This window comes from Myotis brandtii, unplaced genomic scaffold (assembly GCF_000412655.1).
Source record: "Myotis brandtii unplaced genomic scaffold, ASM41265v1 scaffold53, whole genome shotgun sequence".
Taxonomy (NCBI): domain Eukaryota; kingdom Metazoa; phylum Chordata; class Mammalia; order Chiroptera; family Vespertilionidae; genus Myotis; species Myotis brandtii.
In genome coordinates, this window is record NW_005369942.1 from 1,267,765 (window position 1) to 1,293,536 (window position 25,772).

A 25,772-nucleotide genomic window follows, 5' to 3' on the forward strand; every position below is an offset into this window, starting at 1 on the left:
GCCTCTCACCTATCCTTCCCTGGCGGCTGGCGCGCGCGGCAGGTTGTCCTCGGCCATTCTTTTATCCTCGCGCTCCTCGCCGGCCCCCTGCTGCCACTTCCCCTACTCCCCGGGGCGAGGGAGGCTTGTCTCTGTTTGGAATCTGTTTTTAAACAAAACAGGAACGGGCTCTGTACTACGCGCGCCCAGTGACCGCCTTCTGGATCCTCTCTCCGCGAAGCTGGCCCTTGGGGACCGGGCTCCGGGCTGTTTTGGGCGGGGGGCGGCCGCGGGAGAAGAAGCGCGGGGAGGGTTCTGCGGGGGCTGCCCCAGCAGCTTTTCGAGCGGGGGCCCCCGAACCCCTCTCTTGCTCCAGTTGGGCAATTTTATTGCATGTCAGCAAAGGACGGAGAAAATATTCTAACACACCAAGAGGAATCCAGATTGCTCAGTTTCGGCTTGTTTCTCGTGGGCCAGTATCCCGGGCTCTTTTTTTTTTTTTTTCCCTAGATTCGCTGCAGACTAGCCTTCAAGTTTTTAGTACTTCATTAAAGTGAATGAGGGGACACTTCATTGTAAAACTAGAATTTTCCTCCTCTCTTGTGCTCATGAACATGTACTTCAGCTGTGTGGTTTAAATTTTAATCCGGTGATGAGAGAACAGTGCTCGAGTGTTTGGTAATCAGATTTACTTTCCTTTTTATCTATAAGTGAGCCTCTATGGAGAGGTAAATTAAGCACTTTCTCTGGTGCCAGAATCACCGGAGAATGTATGTACCCTTTATTGAGATAAGATTGGATGTTTTTGTTTCAGAGTTTCTTCCTTTCAAGACTATATAAAACTGGAAGCTGTTAAGTTACGCTTAAAGGAATTTAGGAATAATTAAAGTTTATAGACAGTGCAACACAGTTTACACAGTGCATTCATATGAATGTTACTGAGGTATCACCCAGCAAACACATGAAGTAGAAAGTTGAAATATCTTGGGCACCTGAAATTTGAATATTTAATGTCAACCTGTTTTTAAACTTAGTGACTTAACTAATGGATCAATCATTGCTTCTCATTTCAGACATATAATAGTATACTAAAAAAAGTCAGAGTTTCATTGGAAAGAATTTGTAACTTTGAGATTTTTCTATCCTAAGTTAATAGATTGGTAACTGTGTTGATGGCCTTTACCCGCTCACAGATTGCACAAGTGTGTGTGTGTGTGTTTTTTTTTTTGGTAACAGCTTTATTGAGATACTAGAGGCCCGATGCACGAAATTCGTGCAAGAGTAGGCCTTCCTTCCCCCGACGTCCTTCAGCCGGACCTGCATCCTATCACAATCCCCCTCCGCTCCTAATTCGCCTGCCTGATCACCGGTAACCGCCTCTGCCTGCCTGCCTGATTGCCCCTAAGGGCCTCTGCCTCGGCCCTGCCGCTTCGACTTTGTCCAGCAGGACATCCGGAAGGTTGTTCGGCTGCCCGGTCTAATTAGCATATTACGCTTTTATTATTATAGATAATTCATATACCATTTAGTTCACCAATTTAAAATGTACAGTTTAGTGGGTTTTTTTCTTTTAAATCCTTATCTGAGGATATGATTGATTTAGAGAGAGGGGAATGAAAGAGAGATAGAGATATAGAGAGGAGAAATATCAATTAGTTGCTTCTCCTTCATGCCCAGACCAGGGATGAAACTGGAAACCTAGGTATGTGCCCTGACAGGGACTTGAACCCACAACCTTTTGGTGTATGGTACAATGCTCCAACCAACAGCCACCTGGCCAGGGCAGTTAAGTGTTTTCTAATATATTTATAAAGTTATGCCAACTGTCACCATAATCAATTTTAGAATCTTTTCATCATCCCAGAAAGGAACCACATATCCATTTAATAGTCACATTCAAGTTTCCCCCAACATCCCCAGGCCTAGGCACCACTGATCTACTTTCTGTGTACTTGCCTGTTCCTGGGCATTTTATATAAATGAATCATGCAATATGTGATCTTCAGTGATTGGTTTCTTTCACTTAACACAATGTTTTCAAAGTGCATCCATAGCATGTGTCATTTCATTTCTTTTATTGCCGAGTAATATTCCATTGTATGGATATACCACATGTTATTTATTAATTAGTTGGTTAACTTTTCAGTTTCCACTTTTTAGCTATTGTGAATAATGCTGCTATGGACATTTGTGCACAAATTTTTGTTTGAACGTTTTTTCATTTCTGTTGGATATGTGCACTTAAAAAAATCAGCTTTTTTGAGTTATTTAATTCCAAAATTAATTTATTTTGAGTGCACAATTCAGTGATTTTTAGTAAATAGAAGTGTCAAACCACAAGCCAGTTTTATTTATTTATTTTAAATATATTTTTATTGATTTCAGAGAGGAAGGGAGAGGGAGAGAGAGATAGAAACATCAATGATGAGAGAGAATCATTGATCGGCTGCCTCCTGCACCAGGGATTGAGCCCAAAATCCAGGCATGTGCCATGACTAGGAATTTAACCATGACCTCCTGCTTAATAAATCGATGCTCAACCACTGAGCCATACCGACTGGGCACCACAAGCCAGTTTCAGAACATTTCTATCACCTCCAAAATTTCCCTCTAGACTGTAGTTAACCCTTATTTTCACCCCCAGCCCCAGGGAGCCACTGATTTGTGCTTTGTCTCTGTAGATTTGCCTTTTCTGAATATCCTATATAATAAAAGCCTAATATGTAAATTGTCCCCTTGACTGGGAGTTTGACCGCTCACTATAATGTGCACTGACCATCAGGGGGCGGTGTGGAACATGGTGGGTGTTGGCAACGTGGTGCTGGCAGTGGGCAGCAGTGGAGGTGCTGCTGGCTCCCATGGGCCCCAACTAGAGTGGACTGGTGGTATGGTGGAGCAGGTGAGCGGGCAGCGCCAGGCTAAGGCAGGTGTGAGTGGGGCCGATCATCGCCCCACCGATTGCCCAGTGGCAGTGGCAGCAGAGGGTGGGGCCGCTGCCTGGCTCCCAGGCACTAAGGGAGAAAGGGCAAATAGCAATATTAAAATATTTCTTTTTTTTTTTTAATATATTTTATTGATTTTTTACAGAGAAGAAGGAAGAGGGACAGAGAGTTAGAAACATCGATGAGAGAGATCGATCAGCTGCCTCCTGCACGCCCCCTACTGGGGATGTGCCGGCAACCAAGGTACATGCCCTTGACCGGAATCGAACCTGGGACCCTTGAGTCCGCAGGCCGACGCTCTATCCACTGAGCCAAACCGGTTCGGCTAAAATATTTCTTCTAATTATTTTCCTTTCAGTGTGCACAAACCCGTGCACCGGACCACTAGTTTTATATAAATGGAATCATAACATATATAGTCTTTTACATATGGCTTCTTTCACTTATACTGTTTTTGGAATTTATCTTTATTGTAGCATGTTATCTGTATTTTTTTCTTTTTTATTGCTGAATATTCTATTGTATGAATATACAACATTTTGTTTATCTGTTGACCAGTTGATGGGCATTTGAATTGTTTCCAGGTCTTTTTATTTTCTTTTTAAAGATAAAAAAAAATGTTTTTATTGATTTCAGAGAGGAAGGGAGAGAGAGAGATAGAAACATCAATGATGAGAATCATTGATCAGCTGCCTCCTGCATGCCCCCCTACTGGGGATCGAGCCCACAACCCGGGCATGTGCCCTTGAATCAAACCGGAATCGAACCCGGGACCTTTCAGTCCACAGGCTGATACTCTATCCACTGAGCCAAACCAGCTAGGACCTTTTTTATAGATTTTTAAATTGATTTTTAGAGAGAGTGAGAGTGAGAGAGAGAAACAGCACGCTCCCTACAGGAAATTGAGCCAGAAGCCTGGGCATGTGCCTCTGCAGGGAATTGAACCAGCAATCCCTTAGTGCAGCCAACTGGTGGTCCGTGAGGTCCGAAAGGTTGGCGACCGCTGCCTCAGTACATGGGACAAGGCCCAACTAACTGAGCCACACCAGCCAGGGCTGTTTCTAGTTTTATGTTTTGTTTTGTTTTTTTAAAATATATTTTTATTGATTTCAGAGAGGAAGGGAGAGGGAGAAGGGGATAGAAACATCAGTGGGAGAGACACATGGAGAGATACATGGATTGGCTGCGTCCTGCATGCCCCCTACTGGGGATGGAGCCCGGAACCTGGACATGTGCCCTGACCAGGAATTGTAACTGTGACCTCCTGGTTCATATGCTCAGTGCGCAACCACTGAGCCACGCAGCTAGGCAGTTTCCAGTTTTTTGACTGTTGCAAATAATGCTGCTTGAACATTTGAGTACAAGTCTTTATGTGGACATATGGTTTCATTCTCTTGGGTAGATACCTAGGAATAGAAATGCTGGGTCATCTGTTTAACTTCTTTAAAAAATGCCAACCTGTTTTCTAAAGTGGCCATACATTTTACATTCCTAACAGCAGTGTTTGAGAGTTCCAGCTTCTTCACATTCTTGGCAACATTTGTTATTGCCATTTTTATTATAGCCATTCTAGTGGGTATGAAGTGGTTAACTCATTGTGGTGGTTTTAACTTGCATTTTCCTAAAGACTCAAGGTATTGAGCATTTTTTTTCATATGATTATTAGCCATTTCTATATATCCTGTTTGGTGAAATAGATACTCAAAACTTTTGTGTGGTTTTTGTTTGTCTTTTTATTATTGAGTTATAACAATCTTGGTATATTCTGGTTGCAAGTCCTTTATTGGATACATGATTTGCAAATATTTTATCTCAGTGAGTGGCTTGTCTTTTCAACTTTTTTTATTGGAATCTTTTGAAGCACAAAAGTTTTAATTCCTTTTGTCAAAAGTTTAAATTTTGATGGAGTTTAATTTTCCGATTTTCTATTTTATAGATTAATTTTTTGTTGTTATAAGAACTCTCTGCCTAATTCAAGTCTTGAGGATTTTCTCTTTTGTTTTCTTCTTGATGTCTTATAGTATTTGCTCTGATATTTAGATTTATGATCTATTTTGAGTTCATTTTTAAAAAATATATTTTTATTGATTTTTAGAGAGAGCGGAAGGGAGAGGAATAGAGAGATAGAAACACTGATGAGAGAGGAAGTCATTGATTGGCTGCCTCCTGCATGGCCCCCACTGGGGATTGAGCCCGCAACCCGGGCATGTGCCCTGACTGGGAATGAAACTGGTGACCTCTTGGTTCCTGGGTCTACACTCGACCGCTGAGCCACACCAGCCAGGCTTGAGTTCATTTTTATGTATGATGTGAAATAAATGGGTCTAAATTCAGTTGCGTATGGGTTGTCTCAGCACCATTTGTTGAAAAGACTGTCATTTCTCCATTGATTGTAAATGTAAAGGTTTATTTCTGCACTCTCAATTATTTTCCATTATCTATATGTTTGTTCTTAGGCCAGTACTGTTCTGTCTTGGTTAATGTGCTTTATGGTAATTGATGAGACCAGGTAATGTTGGCCCTCCAATTTTGTTCTTGTTTTTAAAACGTGTAGCTGTTCTGGGTCCAGTATAAAAAGGATTGGCTTGTCAATGTCTGAAAAAAAAAGTCTTGGAATTTTGATGGGGAATGCAGTTCGGGGGAAAATTGTCACCTTACAACATTGAGTTTTCTATTACATGGGCATGGAAATTTCTTTTCATTTATTTATTATTATTTATTTATATATTTTATTGATTTCAGAGAGGAAGGGAGAGGGAGAGAGAGATAGAAACATCAATGATGAGAGAAAATCATTGATCAGCTGCCTCCTTCATGCCCCCTCCTGCATGTGGGATTGAGCCCGCAACTTGGGCATGTGCCCTTGACCAGAATCGAAGCTGGGACCTTTCAGTCCACAGGCTCTATCCACTGAGCCAAACCGGCTAGGGCTCTTTTCACTTACTGATCTTTAATTTTTCTCAGTGATGTTTTGTAGTTTTGAGTGTACAAACTTTGTACTTAAAATTTATTTTATTGGGGTAAGAACACAACATGAGATCTACCCTCTTTTTAAGTGTACACTATAGTATTGTTAAGTATAGGCACAGTATTTTATAGCATATCTCTATGTTTAGCAGAGGGTTGCTTTTTAACTCTGGTTTGTTCAGAGTTTTTTTTTTTTTTTTAAAATATATTTTATTGATTTTTTACAGAGAGGAAGGGAGAGAGATAGATAGTTAGAAACATCGATGGGAGAGAGACATCGATCAGCTGCCTCCTGCACATCTCCCACTGGGGATGTGCCCGCAACCCAGGTACATGCCTTTGACCGGAATCGAACCTGGGACCTTTCAGTCCGCAGGCCGACGCTCTATCCACTGAGCCAAACCGGTTTCGGCATGTGTAGAGTTTTTATCACGCATGGGCACTGGACTTCGTCAGATGCTTTATCTGCGTCTGTTAGTGTGACGGTCACAGATTGCCCAGGACTTTCCTGTTTTAAGCACTGAAAGTTCTGTGTCTTGGGAAAACCCTCAGGTCTAGACAAACCAGTATAGTTGGTCACACTAGTATCTGAGATGATTATGTGGTTTCTGTCTTTTATTACATTAATATGGTGTATTATATTAATTGATTTTGAGGTAATAATCCAATCTTATATTCCCGAGATAAATCTCACTTGGTTGTGGTGTATAATCTTATATGTTGCTTGATTTAGTTTGCTAATGTTTAGTGAAACATTTTTGTGGCTATATTTATGAGAGCTACTCGTCTGAAGTTTTCTTTTCTTGTGATGTCTTTGGATTCGTAAGAGTAATACTAACCTCATCGAATGAATTGAGAAGTGTTCCCTCTACTTTCTCTGTAAAAGTTCCTGAAGGATTGGTATTATGTCCTTGAATATATTTGGTAAAACTCACCAAATATATTGGTGAAAGCATCTGACCTTTTTCTCTTTGTGAAAATTTAAAAATACTAATTTCTTTACTTGTTATAGGTCTATTCATATTTTCTGCTAATTTTTTAGTTTCGGTAATTGTGTTTCTATGAATTTGTCCATTTCACCTAAGCTATTTAATTTGACATATAGTTCATAATATGTTCCTATATATGTTTTTAATATTGCCAGTATAGGTAGTGATGTCCTTCTTTCATTTGTAAAATTGATAGCATCTATCTATTCTCAATTTTACTTGGTCATTTCAACTAAAGGTTTGTCAATTTTGTTATTCTTTTCAAAGAAACACGTTTTGGTTTAATTGGTTTTTTTCCAGTTGCTTTTCTGTTTTCTATTTCAGTGATTTCCATTTTAATCTTTATAATATTATTCCTTCTGCTTGCTTTGGCTTTAGTTTGCATTTTTTTAAGTTTCTTAAGGTAGAAGCTTAGGTTATTGATTTGAGATTGTCTTTTCTTACCTAGGCATTTAAATCTATAAATTTTCCTCCAAACACTGTTAGCTGCACCTCATACATTTTTATATGTTCTGCTTTTTAACATTTTCATTCAGTTCAAAATATATTCCTTTGTGATTATTTCTTTGACTCATAGGTTATTTAGAAATGTATGGTTTAATTTCCAGTTATTTAGAGATTCCCCAGATTTCATTGTTGTTGATTTTTAATTCCCCTGTAGTAGGAAAACATGCTCTGTATGATTTTCTTCATTTTTAATTTATTCAGACATTTTTATGTCTTAGTATGTAATCTGTTTTGAGTTGTGTCCCATCTGTGATAAAAAAGAATATATTATATTTTGCTGTTGTTGGTCTGAATGTTCTGTAGGTGTTAGGTCAAGTTGGTTGATAGTTTTCAGGCCGCCTGTGTCTGTGCTGATTTTCTGTCTAGCGGTTCTATCAATTACTGAGAGTGGGTTATTAAAATATTATTGAGGTATCTATTTTTCCTTTTTGTTCTCCCAATTTTTGCTTCCTGCTTTTGGGGTACTAGTAATTGGTATGGTATACATGTATAATTACTTTAATCTTATGGATAAATTGATCTTTTCATCATTATGAAAGATCCCTATTTGTCTATTGTAATATTTTGTCTGGTATAAGTGTAGCCACTGTAGCTCTCTTATGCTTACTGTTTGCATTGCATATCTTTTTCTATTCTTTTACTTTCAACCTATTTGTGTTTTTGTTTTTGTTTTTAATTTAAAATGTGTCTTGCCTGGCCGGCGTGGCTCAGTGGTTGAGTCTCAACCTATGAACCAGGAGGTCAGGGTTTGATTCCAGGTCAGGGCACATGCCTGGGTTGCAGGCTCGATCCCCAATGTGGGGCTTGCAGGAGGCAGCCAATCAATGATTCTCTCTCATCATCGATTTTTTCTCTCTCTCTCTCTCCTTTCCTCTTTGAAATCAATAAAAATATATTTTTTAAAAAACATGCTTATAGGCCACATGTAGATGAAATACTTTCTAAAAAAAGTCTGACCATATCTCCCTTTTGATTGGAGGGTTTAGTCTGTTTATATTTAGTGTAATCATGTCTTCAGTTTTGCTAGTTATTTTCCATTTGTCTCATTTCTATTTTTATTTCTTTGTTCATTCTCTGCTGCCCCTTCTAGAGTTAATAGATATTTTCCAGGGTTTTGCATTTCTTTGTTAGTTTTTTAACTAGATTTTTGGAGTTACTATCTTAGGTTGCTCTAGGAATTACAATATGTATCTTTAAAAATGTTTTTTAAATCCTCACCCCAAGGACATGTTTTATTGATTTTTTTTTTTAAGAGAGAAAGGAAGGGAAGGGAGGGAGGGAGATAGGGAAGGAGGGAGGGAGAAAGAGAGAGAGAGAGAGAAACATCAATGTGAGAGAGAAACATCGATTAGTTGCCTCCCATATGTTCTGGGGACAGAACCTGGAAGATGTGTGGCCTGACCAAGAATTGAACCCACAGTCTTCTGGTGTATGGGAGGACCCTCCAACCAACTGAGCCATCTGGCCAGGGCACAATATAGATCTTATTTTATCATAGCCTAATTGACTAATTTAATTATGGTAAAATATAGAAACTTTGCTTTATTTCCTCCCCTCTCCTGTCTGTTGTTAGTATTGTCATATATGTTAAATTTGTATGTATTAAAAGGCCAACAATACAGTTTTATAATTTTTTATAGGTGTATGTCTTTTAAAGCAGTTAAGAGAAGAAAAAATATTTAAACTATTTTATATTTGCAAATATATTTATATTGCCTAAGAGAGCAATATAATCCATTAGAATGGTTAGAAAATATCAAAATTTTCATATCAGTCTGCGCATATAATAGTATAGTATTCATTCATTTTAGGTTCTTGAAAGACTGCAGTAAACAAGATAATGTAGTACCTGTTAAGGAGACAGACATTAAACTGATTCCCGTCAGGGCGCAAGCCCGAGTTTTGGGCTCGATCCCCAGTTGGGGGAAGTGCGGAGGCAGCTGATTGATGTTCACTTTCATATTGATATTGTTCTCTCTCTCTCTCTCTCTCTCTCTCTCTCTCTCCCTTTCTCTCTAAAAATTAATAAAAATTATTTTTTAAAAACAACATATAAACAAATAAGGTAATTTTAGTCTGAAAAATATAATGAAGAAATGAAATAGGGTAATGTGATATCAAATAGAGAATGATAGGGCAGCTACATGAAAATGGAGTATCAGTTTGGGAAGGGGAGCCAAGAGGGAAATGTCTCCTGCAGGAGTGGTATTTGAAGTGATATCTGCATGATGGGTAAGGAGGGTTCTGTCTGTTGATGATCTGGAAGAGCCTGGTATCCTAGAGAACAGGAGGTTTAGAATAAACTTTGTGTGTTGCAGGAACAGAGCCAGTGTGGCTAGAGCTCAGGGAGCCAGGGAAGGAGCGATGAGGGATGGATGAGGTCAGAGACATTGGGTGGGCTAGCTCTGATTGATCTTTATATAAAAGAATTTAGATTTTTTTTTCTAAATGTGGTGGGAATCCACTGGAAAAACATACCAGTGACCTTGATTCTTGACTAAAAGTTTATTTACAGCTCAGTATTCAATTTTTTTTCTTTAACAGTTTCTGAGTGTGAGTAAATAGATGTAGGGTTTAAAAATAAATAATTTTAGCTTCATAAAGAATATCAGGGAAAATAACTTCTTCCTTAAAATTTAACTCTCTGAGAATAAAATAAAATACCACTATGTATAAAACTTTAAATTTGTAATACAATTATAGCAATGGCAAATGTTCTTGTGTTAACTTCAACCAATTTATATTAGTATTATAAAACTATACTTTAACTATAATTACGGCCTAAAATATACAGAAGACGTCATGTAGTTGTATCGTGACTGACTTTCTAAATAACTTGGTATGTAAACATCTTTTCTTTTATTATTTCACTAGTACAAACTGTCACAGTTATTTTTATTTGGCTAACTCATATTAACATAAAATTATAACTTTAAATTACTTCAGATTAGACAGTGTGGAATAGTCTTTTTTGCGGGGGTGGAGAGAGAGAAACATTGATGTGAGAGAGATTGATCAGCTGCCTCCCGCACACCCCCTACTGGGGCTCGAGCCTGCAACCCGGGCATGTGCCCTGACTGGGAATTGAACCAGGGACCAGTGATGCTCAATCCACTGAGCCACACTGGCAAGGCCAGGCATATGTACTTCGTTTTATTGCACTCCAGAGTGCTGTGCTTTTTACAAATCAGTGGCAAGACCCAGCACCAGCAAAAAGATTAGAACTGGCTTTATTGTGTTATTTGACTTATTGCTGTGGTCTGGAACCAAGCCCACAATATCTCTGAGGTATGCCTATATATATTAGAGATGATAAAATAGAAGAAGAAACCACGAACAAGAAGAAGTTGAGCTAGGGGTTAACATTGTTGTCTATTATGTGCCAGACACTGTTTTGAGAGGTCTATCTATATACAATGGTGATTAAAATAGCTATGAGGCAGCACTAGTGGAGCTTATATTCTACTTTGTGTTGGTGGGATGGGTAGAAAGATTTGCAATGAGCATGTCCAGTAATCTCCCCCTTATCTAAGGTTTTGTTTTCTACGGTTTCAGCTACCCAAGGTTCACTGTGGTTCAAAAATATTATATGGGCCTGGCGGTTTGCTCAGTGTTAGAGCATCAGCACATGGACCCAAGGGTCTCGGGTTTGATTCCCAGTCCAGGGCACGTATTCGGTTGCAGGTCCAATCCCTGTCCCCCATCAGGGTGCTTGGGGGAGGCAACCAATCAGTGATTCTCTCATCATTGATGTTTCTCTCTCTCCCTCTCCCTCTCCCTTCCTCCCTCTGAAATCAATAAAAACATATTTTTAAAAACATAAAATAGTGTAAAGCTGCCCTGGCTGGGTTAGCTTAGTTGGTTAGAGTCTTGTCCCGATATGCCAAGGTTTCGGGTTAAATTCCCAGTTAGGACACATAGACCAATGAATGCATATATAAGATGTTTATATCTCTCTCCTACGTCCCCCTCTCTTCCTTTCTTCCCTCCCTCCCTTTCTCTCTCTTAAAAAAAATCATTTAAAAAAAGATTCCTAACCAAAAGCGAATCTACTTTGGTTTCTAAATTAGCATATGTTAATTTGCTTTATTGGACTATAAATGTGTCCAAAGAACAAAAGCTAAAAACTTTTCTAATCTGGTAATTTATATGTTCTATAGGCTTCTTTCTACTCAGCCATAATCGATGAAAATGAGGAAACTTAGAGGAGCATTTCGGTAGGTTGATTGTAGGGCTAAGCTTTATAAATGATTTAAGAAAAAGGTCACATTCATGTATTGGGAGTATAACAAGCAAATAGTATAGTGATTGTAGAATTAGTATTAAAACTCAGAATCTTTTTGGTTCTTACCTATACTTGAAGGCCAAAGTTCCAGTATTTTCATGAGCAAACTGACCATATTTTGAGTAATTATATTTATAACCTTACAGTGATGCAGTTTAGATCCATGAATAAAAAAAGTAGTTTTTCTGCTCAGCGGGCATGGCTTAGTGGTTGAGTGTCGATCTATGAACCAGGAGGGCATGCATCAATTCCTGGTCAGGGCATATGCCTGGGTTGCAGGCTCAATCCCCAGTAGGGGGTGTGCAGGAGGCAGCTGATCAATGATTCTCGCTCATCACTGATGTTTTTTATCTCTCTCCCTTCCCCTCTGAAATCAATAAAAAAAAAAAAATTTTTAAAAGTAAGTTTTTCTTATAAAACTCAATTCTAGGATGAGGGCATGAGGGGGGTGGTCAATGGGGAGATAAGGACACATATGTAATACCTTAATAAAGAAAAAACAACTCAAATCTATGTTAAACATATAATACTTTAAACTCTAAATTTCATGATTATTTAAATTTAATTTTAGATTATAATTAGTAAGACCTAGAAAGTGTATTCATTTTAGAACAGATTAGTGAAAAAAATTTTTAAAATATATATTATTGATTTCAGAGAGGAACGAAGACGGGGAGAGAGATAGAAACATCAATGATGAGAGAGAATCATTGATCGGCTGCCTCCTGCATGCCCCCTACTAGGGATCGAGCCTGCAAACCCGGCATGTGCCTTTGACTAAAATCGAACTCGGGACCCTTCAGTCCACAGGCCGACGCTCTATCCACTGAGCCAAATCAGCCAGGGCTGAATGTTTTCATCTTACATTTTTGTTCTCTAATGGTGTGCTTAAGTAAACTTTCAGAACCAGTTCATTTTTTATATTTTATTTCATCATCTGGATGAGTTGAGAATGTTCCAGGAAGTCTGCCTTTATGAATCTTTACATAATATTTGGACATTGAGATGATGTTCTTACTATGTCATATCTACTAGGAAGCACTTAAACTCAATCATGATATCAGTCTATAATGATAAAGCATTTTAAGCCTCCCATATATTATATGTGGGAAAGATGGTGTCCATGTCCTCTTCATTCCAGACCCTTATGTTTCTGAGATCTCAAGAAGTTAAATAACTTGGCTCTTCAGAAAATAGTTAACATAGCAAGTTTGAAACTGCTGTCCCCAGAAAGGCCTGTTTGCAAGGTAGGCCCTTGGCTGGCATCTGGGAACTTGGCTCTCAGGGTGTTCCCAGTAACTGATAAGGGTGATTCACTGTGCCTAGACTGTTTGTGCAAACAATACGGTTTATGTTGAACACCTGCTTTTCTTCTGGGGGTCTGTAGTATTGGTGCACACAAGGCAGAGGGTGCCCCTGTGACCTGCCTGCAGTGAAGCCTTGGGCGCTGAGTCTCCGATGGGCATGCCTGGGCAGAAACACTGCGTGCACATTGGTGCATTTTTGTTGCTGGGGGAGAGGAGTAAGCTCTGCCTGACCTCTCTGGGGAAGGAGAGAGCATAGGAAGCTTGCAGATTGAGTCCTCCAGACTCCACTTATGTCTTTTTCCTTTATGACCTGCTGTGTATCCTTATTCTTGCCATGAGTACAATGACCTCTGACATACCTCTTCAAGACTAAAAAGATCCTGCCCTGCTGAGGCTGAAGATTTGTGTTTTAACCTCTGTGCAAGAACTTTAGTTCCCTTTGCCTGGTGATTAGAGTTCCAGGTACAGGGACTCTAATCCTTCAAATAAAAATAAGCATGCATTTGTTTATTACATGTTCTACAGGCCCATTCATGCCCATGTTCTAGTCCTATGGAAGAAGCTGTAAACCTTTGACTTAATTAGGTAAAAGGAGATGATCTTGTGTAAATAGTTTAACGGGAGTCTAAGTGCACTTTTCCTCCTAGCTGCTTTTAGAGGGGGCCTTTTTATTTAGCACTATAAAAAGTTTATATTTTGATTCTAGGTAGTTCTTTTACATGGGTAAATTTGAATAAAGCCTATGCCTAAGAATAATTTCTTGCTAATGCAGAATTTCAGGCCAACATTTCTTTCTAAAAAACAATAAAAAGAAAATACTAATGCATATTACACATATATGAATATTGAAAACATTAAGTGAAAGAAGCCAGTCAGAAAAGATCACATATTATATTATTCTATTTATATGAAATAGACAAGCAAGTCTCTAGATATAGAAAGTAGATTAGTGGTTGGGGATTGGGGAATGATAGGGAGTGACTGCTAATGGACATGGGATTGGGGGGGAGTGCTGAAAATGTTCTAAAATTAGATTGTGGGGATATCATACAACTTTGTGAATATACTAAAGACCGTTGAGCCCTGGCCGGTATGGCTCAATTGGTTGGAGCATTGTCCCGCACACTAAAGGGTGGTGGGTTTGATTCTCAATCGGACACATACTCAGGTTTCCGGTTTAATACCTTGTCAGGGCACGTGTGGAAGGCAACCAATCAATGTTTCTATCTCACATCAATGTTTTGCTCTCTCCCTCTCTCTCAAATCAATTAAAAAATAAAAAGTAAATAAAAACCATTGAATTATATACCTTAAGTGGGTAAACGTGTTAATTATATCTCAATAAAGCTGTTTTAAAAATGGTAAATGCATATGCAATTTTGTTAGACATTGCCAAATTTCACTTTCAAAGTGTTGTATTAACTTGTCTTCCCAGCAGCAATGTATAAAATTGCACAATTTTGCCAACAGAATATGGTGTCATACATTTTAATTTTCACCAGTCTGATAGATGAGAGAAATGATATATCGTTTTTTGAAAATTTGTATTTTCTATGAGTGAATTTGAACTTTTCATATGTTAAGGGCCCGTTTTATATGTTTTTGTGACCTGTATATTTTCCTTGAGGTTTTTGGTTCTTTATTCCTCTCTTTCAAGCGTTCTTTATATATTAGTAATATTAGTCCTTTGTGATGTAGCATCCTATTTCTAATATCATAGATTGAGTGTTCCTTGTTTTTGCACTTTATGTACACACAAACTTTTTGATGAGAATGTGGTCTGTACTCTAGGGCAACTAAATTATAGTACAAGCAGAATTTACTTCTGGGTGCTACTTAGATTTGCTATCTTTTCACACAGAGTTTTTCTTCCGTCCTGATTAATTCACTTAGTATTCATTATTCAAAGTTGTTTCTCTTATTATTGCCATGCCAGTCTTCACCCCTTCTTCTAAGTTCTAGAGCTAATGGTGGCTCCTTTCTGAAGTCTCTCTAGAACCCTCCAAAGCCAACTTGGGTGTTCCTTTCTTATGTCCCCACTGTACTTTGTAGTTTCCTTTATGGCATTGACACTGTAATTCTCTGTGTTTCTCCTTACTAGACTCTAAACTGTTTAAAGGCTGAGTTTTTACTTCATTTTTTGTGTTTCTGACATAGTGCTGCTTAGCATATGGTAAGTATTCAATAAATATTATTGGAAGAACTGGTATAGTAAGAGATAGGAAAGAGGTGATGTCATTGTAGGAGAAAAAACTGTCCTTGGAGGACAAGTGGAATTTGAATAAATGAAGAGGACATTCCTGGTGACAGGAGAGGGATGGGGATGTGAATGAGCATGGTGGTGTGTACAATGAACAGTGGAGATACTTGTCTGATTGGAGCATGTTTGCTTATTCTTACACTCATCACATCTTGACTGTGTACCTACTCTATGAAAGACACTAATTTAGGTAGTAAAACCACAGATCTGAAAAACCTGGATACACTGATTTTTAAAACTTGGTGCTTTGGGAATTTGGTAGGGAGTAGATTAAGGAGTTAAAAAGGAGCAGGGTTTTAAAGAACACTGAAGGGAAGACATAGATGTTTGGCCTGGTATGGTTGATAGGACTTGGCAAGTGAATGATCTGCTGGAGGCTATTATTTTCCAGATGTTTTGAGTCAGGGAGGTATATATAGTAGGTCCTCGGGTTACGTTGGAGATCTGTTCCTACGGCGCGACGTAACTCGATTTTCGCCGTAAGTCGGAACCCACCTACATAAGCACCTACGTCACTCACATGGAGCGCATACACAGCAGAAATGAAGTGAAACATTAAAAAAATTTAAAAGAAAGATATCAACTCCTGACCTTTACTTGTGGTAAATAAATAATAAAAAACATAAAGCACATATGTACATATGTCAAAATGACCGAACTTTTTTTTTTTTTTTTTTTGTAAATAAATGGGAGATGGCGATGTAACCACAAAACGATGTATGTCGAGTCCGATGTAACCCGAGGACTGCCTGTAATGTGATTGGGGGAAGAGAATTATAGAAAATTATAATTGAGCTCTGAGGGGATGAAGTTGCATTAGAACTGAGACCTGTAAGACAGGAATTGGCCCAGTGGTTAGCAGGGGAGACATGTTCAAGACAGGAGAGAAGAATATAGGAAACTACAAGCAACTGTGGTATGAAGTTAGATGAAGTAAAGGAAGGTGAGGCTGGACAAGTGAGCGTGGATTCGATACATGATTTACATACCTGAACATATCAGAATGAACATTTCATAACTTCTGAAAATAGACCTAGACTTCTTGCTTGTCAAAATTTGCAAAGAGGTTGGGATTTCATCTTTCAGGTGTTGAGGAACTACTGAAGACTTGAGAGGGGCCTGACATTATTCTATCTCAGACTACCCTGATATTGCAGTAGATGGACTGGAAGGGGGCAAGATTAGGGGCTAAGAGACAAATTCTGAGGCTCTTACAGCAATATAGAGAAGTGATAAAGAGGACCTCAACTAGGGCAGAAGATATGAGATTATAGAGAAGGGGTCAAGAGTAAGAGTATGATGGTATTGATGGAGAAAGGAGTCATGGATCTCTGTTTTGTAGGCAACTTGTGTGAGTGTTGGGGTAACTTACTGAGCTAAGCACAATAGGAGAGGTAATATTTTTGGGAAGGTAGCCAAGAAAAAAAAAAAGAGTTTAGTTTGGGATATATTCTTCTCCCACACTTTTCTCCATACCATTTATTGGTGCTGTGATGCATCTTTAGATTCATTCTTCACTCTTTCACAACCCACATCCCATTTGCTAGCAAATCTTTCCACTTTACTTTCAAAATATATCTAAAAGTTGACCACTTTTTATTCTCTCCAAACCCTACCACTTGTCCTAGCCACTCATTTCTTACCCAATTATTATAGTAGCTTTCTAACTGATCTCCCTGCTTCTGCCCTTGCCCCTTGCCTGTTCTTAACCCAGCATCTGAATAATCCTTATAATAATCAGGTCATCCTTCTGGAGTAAAAGTCAGAGTCCTTACAGAAGGCCTTTATGGCCCTTACTTTCTGTCATCATCTTCTGTTCTTTCTCCCTTTTGCTCACTTCACTCTAGCCATATTGGCCTCCTTGCTGATCCTTGAACTAGTCAGGTGTACTCTCTGTTGCAGATCTTGAAGTTCATCTTTCCTTTGAAGAAGGCTCTTTCCCCAGTCATAGCTTACTCCTTTTGGGTCTTTAGTCATGTCAGTTCTTTAGTGAATCTTTCTCTGACCATTCAATTTGAAATTGCAATCCTCTTCCCTGCCAAATATTTTCTCCCTTTGGTTCATTTGTCTCCTTAGCTTTCATCACCATCTACATATGTGCTATTCATATTTTGTTTATTCTTATTTTATATATGTGTGTGTGTATATATATATATATATGTATATTATTGCTTTCAGAGAGGAAGGGGGAGGGAGAGAGCGATAGAAACATCAATGATGAGAGAGAATCATTGATCTGCTGCCTCCTGCACACCCCCTACTGGGGATTGAGCCTGCAACTGGGACCTATGCCCTGACTTGGAATTGAACTTCAGCCTCCTGGTTCATGGGTTGACACTCAACCACTGAGCCACACTGACTGGGCTATTTTGTTTATTTTCATCTCTCCCCACTGGAATTTAAGATTCATAAGGACAAGGACTTTTGCTTTATTCATTGCTGTATCTCTAGCACCCAACACTGTGCTAACATATAATAGACTAGAAGCCCGGTGCATGAAATTCGTGCATGGTTGGGGTCCCTAGGCCTGGCTGGCAATCAGAGCCTATCGGAGCCATCTTGCCCAGTCCTGATCGGGGCTGGGCTGGCCGGGGCCTGCTGGCTGCTAGCCAGGGCCTGCCAGACGGGGGGAGGGTTGGGGGGAGGGACCACAGGAGGTTTGCCGGCCAGGGGGGAAGGACGGGGATCGGTTGGCAGTCTGCCCCCTGGTGGCCAGTGTGTGTCATAACCACTGGTCAACTGGTTGTTCCGGTCGTTCGGTCTTAATGGTTGCTTAGGTTGTAATGGTACACACACACACACACACACACACACTCAGTTAATATTTGTTGACTTACTGGATTACTTAATGGTATGCCACAGATATCCTGGAATAGATGTGTACATCTTATTACATACCCCATTTCATTTCATAAAGAAGTAAAGGTAAGAAAGTATCTAGTAGATAACTGGAGCCCATGAAATGGTTTAGACTGGAAGAGAGATAGTCATGAAGCCATGCCAATACATGAGGGAGCTTGGAGTGTAGAGTCAGAAGAGGACTAGGGATGGGATCCTGGAAATACCTCCATGTTAGTGTTGATCAGAGAGTAGCACTGTCTTTAAACTTAGCAAAGTGGGAACTCTGCTCTGGGCCTACGCCCCTCCTGATAAGATTAGGATTTGGGGAAGAACGGAACTAGTCCATCTGTACCTTTTTTAGGTCAAGTTCTGAGTATTTGAACCCCTGCCCATGTCGCCCTTCACAGGCCTCTTTTCTGATCCTCTCCTCTCTTGACTGTAGCCTAAGGGATGGCCAAAGGGTAGCAGTTTGCAGGCATGTGGCCAGAGGTTGGGATGCTAATTGTATGTATATGTGGCTTCTTGTAGTATGGAGTGGAGCCAAAGTTGGGAAGAGAAAAAGAGACAGGCTGCAGGCCAGGTGTGTGTGTGTGTGTGTGTGTGTGGGGGGGGGCAGTGGTTATGGTTCTCCCATGCCCCCATAGAACTTGAGGGAGTCTGAGAAGTTCAAATCAGAACTTAGCCTTTTAGATTCTTATAAAAATATGTATGGGAAGATAGAATAATAATTTAATAGCTTGTTAGCTTGATTTATAACTTTTAAAATAGTTACATATACGATATATGGATTTCCATTGTAGCCTTGCTCCAAGTTCCTTGAAAATTAGGGGTGAGTCTGTAAGAGGAAATTGAAAAGGAGGAGCTAGAGAGGGAGAAATAAATTCTGGATAGAGTGTCAAGGAGGGTATGAGCAACAGTGTCAATGCTTCAGAGCCCTTACGTCCTATGAAGACAGAAATGTGTCCATTGGATTGGACAACCAGAATTTAGTAAAACTTTCAGTTGGTGGTAATTGATGACTAACTTCCATAGAAGGTGGAGTACCTGAGAAATTAGAAGTGGAGACAGAGTATAGAAGACTTTTCTTCTAGAACATTATCCAAGAAAGGGCCCAAAGCAGTAGCTGGAGGAGTATGCAGGATCAAGCTTCCGCAGGGAATATACAATGACATCAGCTGTGGTTGACAGTGGAGGAGGTTCTGTTTTGGAGCTTTCCAGCAGAGGAGGACTGCTCCATGTTTAAGATGAGGGAGTCTTGTAAATGTTTAGACATTGAGGGAGAGGACCCAGTGTTAAAACAGATAAGGTTAGGGAAGAAGAGGAAATAATTGATGGAGCAAGGACTGAGCTCCAGGGCATAGGCCAGTGGATTAGCCTTTGAAAGGAGGAGGGCTTTTGAGGAGGGTTTGGATGTTTGGATGTGTCTGGAATGTAAATTTGGAAGGTGAGAGAGCCGGAGGAAGGTGACTTAATAGGCAATAATATATCATCAACATTGCTTTACAGTAGTTTTTTGGGTTAGTTTTTAAAAACCTCATTTTATATTCCTGGGGATCAGGGATTATATCCTGTAGCTACTTGAAATATAAGCCCTAATATGGGGCATAGGCTGTGTATGTTGAATCTGTCCTTACTTAGTAATTGTTATTTAGTGGTGACTTGCAATTTTAAGTTTGATAAAAACCTCTGATTTCTCAATACCCTAGAAAGAATTTATTATTATATGTATTATATAATGTGTATTAGGCTTTGGAGATGGTTTGTAATAAGTACATACTGTCTGAATTACACTTATTTTGGGTAACAATATTTTTAATAAAGTTATATTAATACTGTCTTTTTCCCCCGCTACTAGTTCCAGAGAACTGCTGGTTTATGTTTTAGCTCTTGCCAAGTTGTGAAAATAGTGAAGGATGCTTAGACTACTTAACATTCAAATTGTAAGTAAAATTTATTTATGTTATTATCTATACTAGTGGCCCGGTGCACAAAATTCGTGTGGGGGTGGGGGTTCCCTCAGCCCAGCCTGCACCCTCTCCAATTGGGGACCCCTTGGGGGATGTCCGACTGTGGGATCGGGCCTAAACCGGCAGTCAGACATCCCTCTCACAATCTGGGACTGCTGGCTCCTAACTGCTCACCTGCCTGCCTGCCTGATTGCCCCTAACTGCCCTCCCCTGCCGGCCTGATCTTGCCCCCAACTGCCTTCCTCTGCCAGCCTGATCTCGCCCCCAACTGCCCTCCCCTGCCAGCCTGATCTCGCCCAGTCTCTGTCTCTCTTTGTTTTTCTTAGCAGTCCTCCAGGCCTCCCTGTCTCCCTCTTCCTCTTTCCCTGCTGGGAGGGGGCTGGGCCAGTGGGGGCCGCTCCACCCTCTGCCCACCCTCCCTTCCATCCAGACCTCTTCAGGCCCAGTCTGTTTTGTTTCCTCATTCTGAGAGAGGCTCCGAGCACGAGCTGGGAGGGAGGGAAAGAAAGGGAGAAAAGGCTGTGAGCTGGTGGGCGCTGTGTGTGTCTGTGCGTGTGTGCGGTTGTGAGTGAGTGTGAGTGCCGGCCCCGCCTCCCCCTTCCCGGTCTCTGCTGCCACAAGTCCCCACCCACCAGAGCCTGCTGGGCGGCAGCCTGGGTGTTAGGTCGAGCCTCTGGTCTTTGTGGATGTGATGGACCCTGGGTTTTTATATATTAGGATGTTTAGAAAACAGAAACTGAAAATAGTCATTTCCTTATATGATAATGGTGAGCTTCAGTGTGTGGGGCTGTGGATTTTTCTTATTTTTTTATTAAGATACAAATACTTTCTCCATTTCTGTTGATAAGATAAAAAAGGGGACTAATAGTACTGAATGGTCTTAGGTAATGAGGTGAAATTTCTGCCCCCCTCCCCAGATATTTATTTTGCTTGTAGGAGTTTATGGAAATAGTTTATACCACATTTCCATGGTACCAGTAGTTAAACTTAATAGAGGATATAATATTAATGGAATGATTTATTAGAAATGTATTTTTTCTTTATACTTAGTTTTTCTGCATTCTTTAATTTTTATATGAAAAATCCTATTAGGAATAAATCTCTGTAATTTCTCTGAAAAATTTTACATTTACAAAATCAAATAAAGTGTAACTTTTTAGGAATAATCTAATGCATAAATCTAGATGGTGTACATATTGAAATTCATCCCTACTGAGGAAAACTGAATTATGTTTACTTGAAACCATTTGCTATATTGCATATTGAACCAATAGCAAAAACATTATTGAGGAAAGAATAATAAAGTAATGTTTAAGGCATTCCAAGTGATTTCACTACTTTATTTTCAAACTACTCTATTTGAAATATAAGCTATTCAAAATAATGTTTTATAGTTCTTGTAGAGTATTCAAAATGTGACCACAAAATTAGATTGCTGCCATAGCAAAAGACAATTCTAATTATTCAGATAAATAAACTAAATGAGCCAAAGAAGAACAGTGAAATATTTACAGACCAATAAATCTTTTGATTTGTCATATAGGCAAATAATTTTAGAAGTTGTCTCCGTCCAGCACATTTCATGTTTTTAATGCATAAAAGATTTTTAAAATATCTATGAAAATATTTCAGGAATAAAAGAACATCTTCATAAAGATAGAAAGTTATAGCATTTTATCTCTTAGAATATAAATATCATAATGTCATGAATGTGCAGTAGCTTGGTAAGAACTTAATTTCAGTGAACTTGGCAATGCTAAAAAGTAGAATGCTCATTACTGCCCTCTTTTGACACAGGGCTGTATAAGCATATATCCTTTTAGTTTATACAAATGTTAAAAATTAGATTGCAAAATAGGTTGTGCTTTATATCTTTCCTATACATTTTTAATAACTTTTCAAATTCTTCCTCTTTTTAGGCTCTCTGGTTAATCATCTTTAGAAGATTGGATTGCTGGACATCTACTCCACTCCTCTATTGACTTTTAAGATATGATAATGCAAACCTATAACACTGGCAATCATCCATGAACCTTTAATTGCACTGATTAATAGCGTTTTCAAGCTTCCTCAGGGAATATACAATGACATCAGCTGTGGTTGACAGTGGAGGAGGTTCTGTTTTGGAGCTTTCCAGCAGTGGAGTAGAGAATCAAGAGGTTAGGCACCCAATGTATTATGTTACTGTTTTGCTCATAGACTTCAGTGCGTGAACTAGTTTTGAAATTAATGAGAAACAGGTATTTGAGAGTAGAAATGTATGATTGAAATTGTACATGTACATATCATGTGTCTTTATATAATTTAGGTAATAGAAGGTTGAGGGAATGTACTGCTGGACTCACCTGAGTTGTTGGAACATGTATATGTTGGAATGAACTGGGAGGAAAAAATTGAAAGAGAGAATACTGTAGTATTAGTTGAGAGAGAGAGACTTTAAAATTTATTGTTTTGTATTATAGAGTCTATAGGTATATACTGTGCCTAAATTAAATTCATCTTAAATTAGAATTTTGTATCTCCTTTAGTTGACATCTTTGTTTTTTGTTTTTTATATCTAATTCAGTGTGAGGATACATCATATTTTAATTTACTATGTATATATGTATATATACATAACCTATAAATATGCGTGTGTGTATTTAAGACTTTAGATAATTTGTAAATCAGAAAAATTTAGGTTTTGAAATTTTATACATGTAGAATTTTTTACATTATTAGCGTTTTGGGTTATTTTCATGTTATTGATGACATTAAAGAATCAGAGATGGGAATAGAAAAATAATAGTACCAGAGATACATGAATTTCCAGGGCCTGGCTTTTTTTTTACCGCCAATGGGAAGGAGCTAAATTAAAATACAATAATGCTGTCACAGTGATGGACAAATATTTGGTCAGACATGAGGTGGGAAAATAGAGAGTTTACTGTATTTAGAAAATCTGTTTTCTCTATAGTCTGTGAAAGATACTGCTGTTATTGGTACTCGGTACCAGCATAGTGGTATAATGACATGACTGAGAAACAAGTTAGGGCATCAGGCTGTGTGTTCTGCAATCTGGGTTCTTTTTCTTGCTTGCCTGGTGACTTGCTTGGTGTCTGTCAGTCTTCCAAGATAGCGATGTGCAAATTCAGTGGGAAGGAGATAAAGCGAAGCTTACTACTTTTCCTTGGTTCTCAATGGACTTGGTAACTCAGATGCTCCTGTCGTATAGGAATCTAAAACTGGTTCAAAGTCCATTAAGAGAAGCCACAGCTACAGAACGTACTTTATTCTTGTGATCAATGTCTACTTCTTCCTTGAAGATTTACTTTCTGTAGGATCACTTTCAGGTGTGATTCACCAGAGATCAGGGGCCTAGGGGACTTCCATCCATATCACCCAAACCATTTATTGCTGCTTCTTCAAGAGCTTTCTCTTTGTATTAATAGTTTTTCTCTGTTGGTATTGAACCCTATGAAGGGAGATGCCGAGAACAATAGGCAGAATATATTTACCTTGTGCTGATTGGGTACCGTCACTATGGAAAAGAATACAGTAGTTTATTTCCATATAAATATAAGCAAGACTCATTATTTTTCTTCCTTTACATGGAATCCCAGGTGTTCTTGGCTTAGAGAACTAATTATGAAAGAGAGAATCTGATAAATATAGTCATTTTACCAAGGTATTTTTGACTAATGATTTATGTGGTAGCCTTACAGGGTGGTCACAAGCATATTAAGTAGTATTACACCAGAGTGGGGTAAACTATTCTTGGGGAACGTTTTCTTCAACAAATATTAACTGACCACTTACCTGTGTCAAGTAATTTTCTAGGCATTAGGGATAAAATACTTCAGAATGGCTGTGAAAATAAATCAGGACTAGAGATGGAGAGGTGGTAGAGGATATGTTAATTAGGGTGGTCAGGGAAGGCTTCTCAGAAGAGGTGGTATTTTAGTTAGACTTAAATAAAGTGAGGGATTGGGCAATAGAAACATCTGGGGAAAGAGAATACCAGGAAGAAAGAAAAGCCATTAATACCTGGAAAATATTCTCATTTTACAAAGGGAGTTTTGGAGATAGTAACATTTGAAAGATAAAATTTTTTTAGAAATATATTTTTATTGATTTCAGACAGGAAGGGAGAGGGAGAGAGAGAGATAGAGGGATGGAGTCCATAACCTGGGCATGTGCCTTTGACTGGAATCGAACCCTTGACGGGACCCTTCAGGCAGACGCTATCCACTGAGCCAAGCTGGCTAGGGCTGAAAGATACATTTTTATCTTACAAGCAATTTTTCAGGAATATATCTATAATATATAGTAGTATATAATATCCATACTGTAAAATATAGGGTGGGTGGAAAAAGTGACCTTCAAGATTTTATAATCGTAACTCTAAAATCTGAAGAAAAAATAAATGTATAAAAAGTGGTGGGTACTGTATTGTATACCTGAAACTAATATAATATTGTATGTCAACTATAATTGAAAAATAAAATTTGAAAAATAGTCAGTAGTTGGCCAAACAAAAGTGGTAGGCATTTAGAGACTTATTAATACATGTTTAGGCTTTATTTTTATAACTTCATTTCTCATTTTAAAAGTAGTACATTTTATAAAGTTAGGATAATCCTGTTCTGACAAAGATACCACAAAAGTAAATTACAATTAAACTTATATAAGTGTAGATGTAAAAATCATAAAAAATAGTAATAAATATACAAAATGCAATTATATATTAAAAATCCAGTTACCAAATAGGATGTGGATATACAAGGATAATTCAATATTGAGAAAACCATTACTGTATCTCCCTACTAATATGACATATGACATATGATATATTAGTAGGAATAAAATACTTAATGAAATGGGATTTTATGAAATTCTATATCCACTCCTGATAAAAACTCTTAATAGTATAAGTATAGGTGTATACTTTCTTAACATTATAAAAAATAACTTTTACAAATCAACAGCCAGAATCCTGTTTAATGGTGAAGTACTAAATTATTTTCCTTAAAGTTGGTAGTACCATTATTATTTAATATTTTTCTGCAAGCAGGCAAAAAAGATACAAATATTATAAAGGAGACCAAATTATTATTTGTAGGTAATATGAATAGCTACCTGGGAAAACCAGAGGGAATCCATGGAAACTCATTAGAGCTAATAAAAGTTTGGCAGCTACAAAATTAACACAAAAATATTTAGCTTACTTTTGTAAGGACTATAATTAGTTATAAAAGATCATGGATAATAAGATCCCTTTCAGAAAATTAACCAAAAATATAAAATGTTGAGGAATAAGTATAAAAGATATATGGGACCTGTTTGAGGAAAATTATTGATACTGAAGTACATGAAAGAAGACTAATAAACAAAGAGCTATACTTTATACTGGGATAGGAGAGATGGGAAGGTCACTGTTGTGGAGGACATCCATTTCCTTCAATTAATTTATATATTTAATTCCATCTTCATCAAATGTTAGGGCAACTTTGGGGAAAATTGATTATTTAAATCTAATGATTGCATGGGAGAGTGAGCATGCAGAAATAGGTTTCACAGAAATAGAGGATTAATGCGGGGGGAGAAAAAGATTTAAATATAATTCTAAAAACACAGTGAATACAAAGTCTAGTGGGCATCTGGTTCCAAACAGGATTGGACTTTTTTTTTTTTTTAATCCTCACCCAAGCACTGAGGATATTTTTTCCATTGATTTCTAGAGAGAATG

The 25,772-nt window shown here is 38.4% G+C and overlaps 1 protein-coding gene across 6 annotated transcripts in view; it reads left to right on the plus strand.

Annotated features, from left to right (window-relative positions):
• Positions 1-493: 493 nt before the first annotated feature.
• Positions 494-25,772, plus strand: part of ELF2 (E74-like factor 2 (ets domain transcription factor)) — a 94,912-nt gene continuing 69,633 nt past the window's right edge. For 2 of the 6 annotated variants that reach the window (XR_001364313.1, XM_005877731.2), the window contains exons 1-2: positions 19,933-20,017; positions 21,964-22,203. Coding sequence is in view for 4 of the 6 variants with exons in the window: in XM_005877731.2 (XP_005877793.1) it covers positions 22,129-22,203 (75 nt within the window). In the remaining 2 variants the exon portion in view is untranslated. Of the gene's footprint in view, positions 658-3,143; positions 3,165-5,346; positions 5,431-19,932; positions 20,018-21,963; positions 22,204-25,772 lie in introns of those variants that run through there. The other 4 variants (XM_014548956.1, XM_014548957.1, XM_014548954.1 and 1 more) reach the window with 4 other exon arrangements.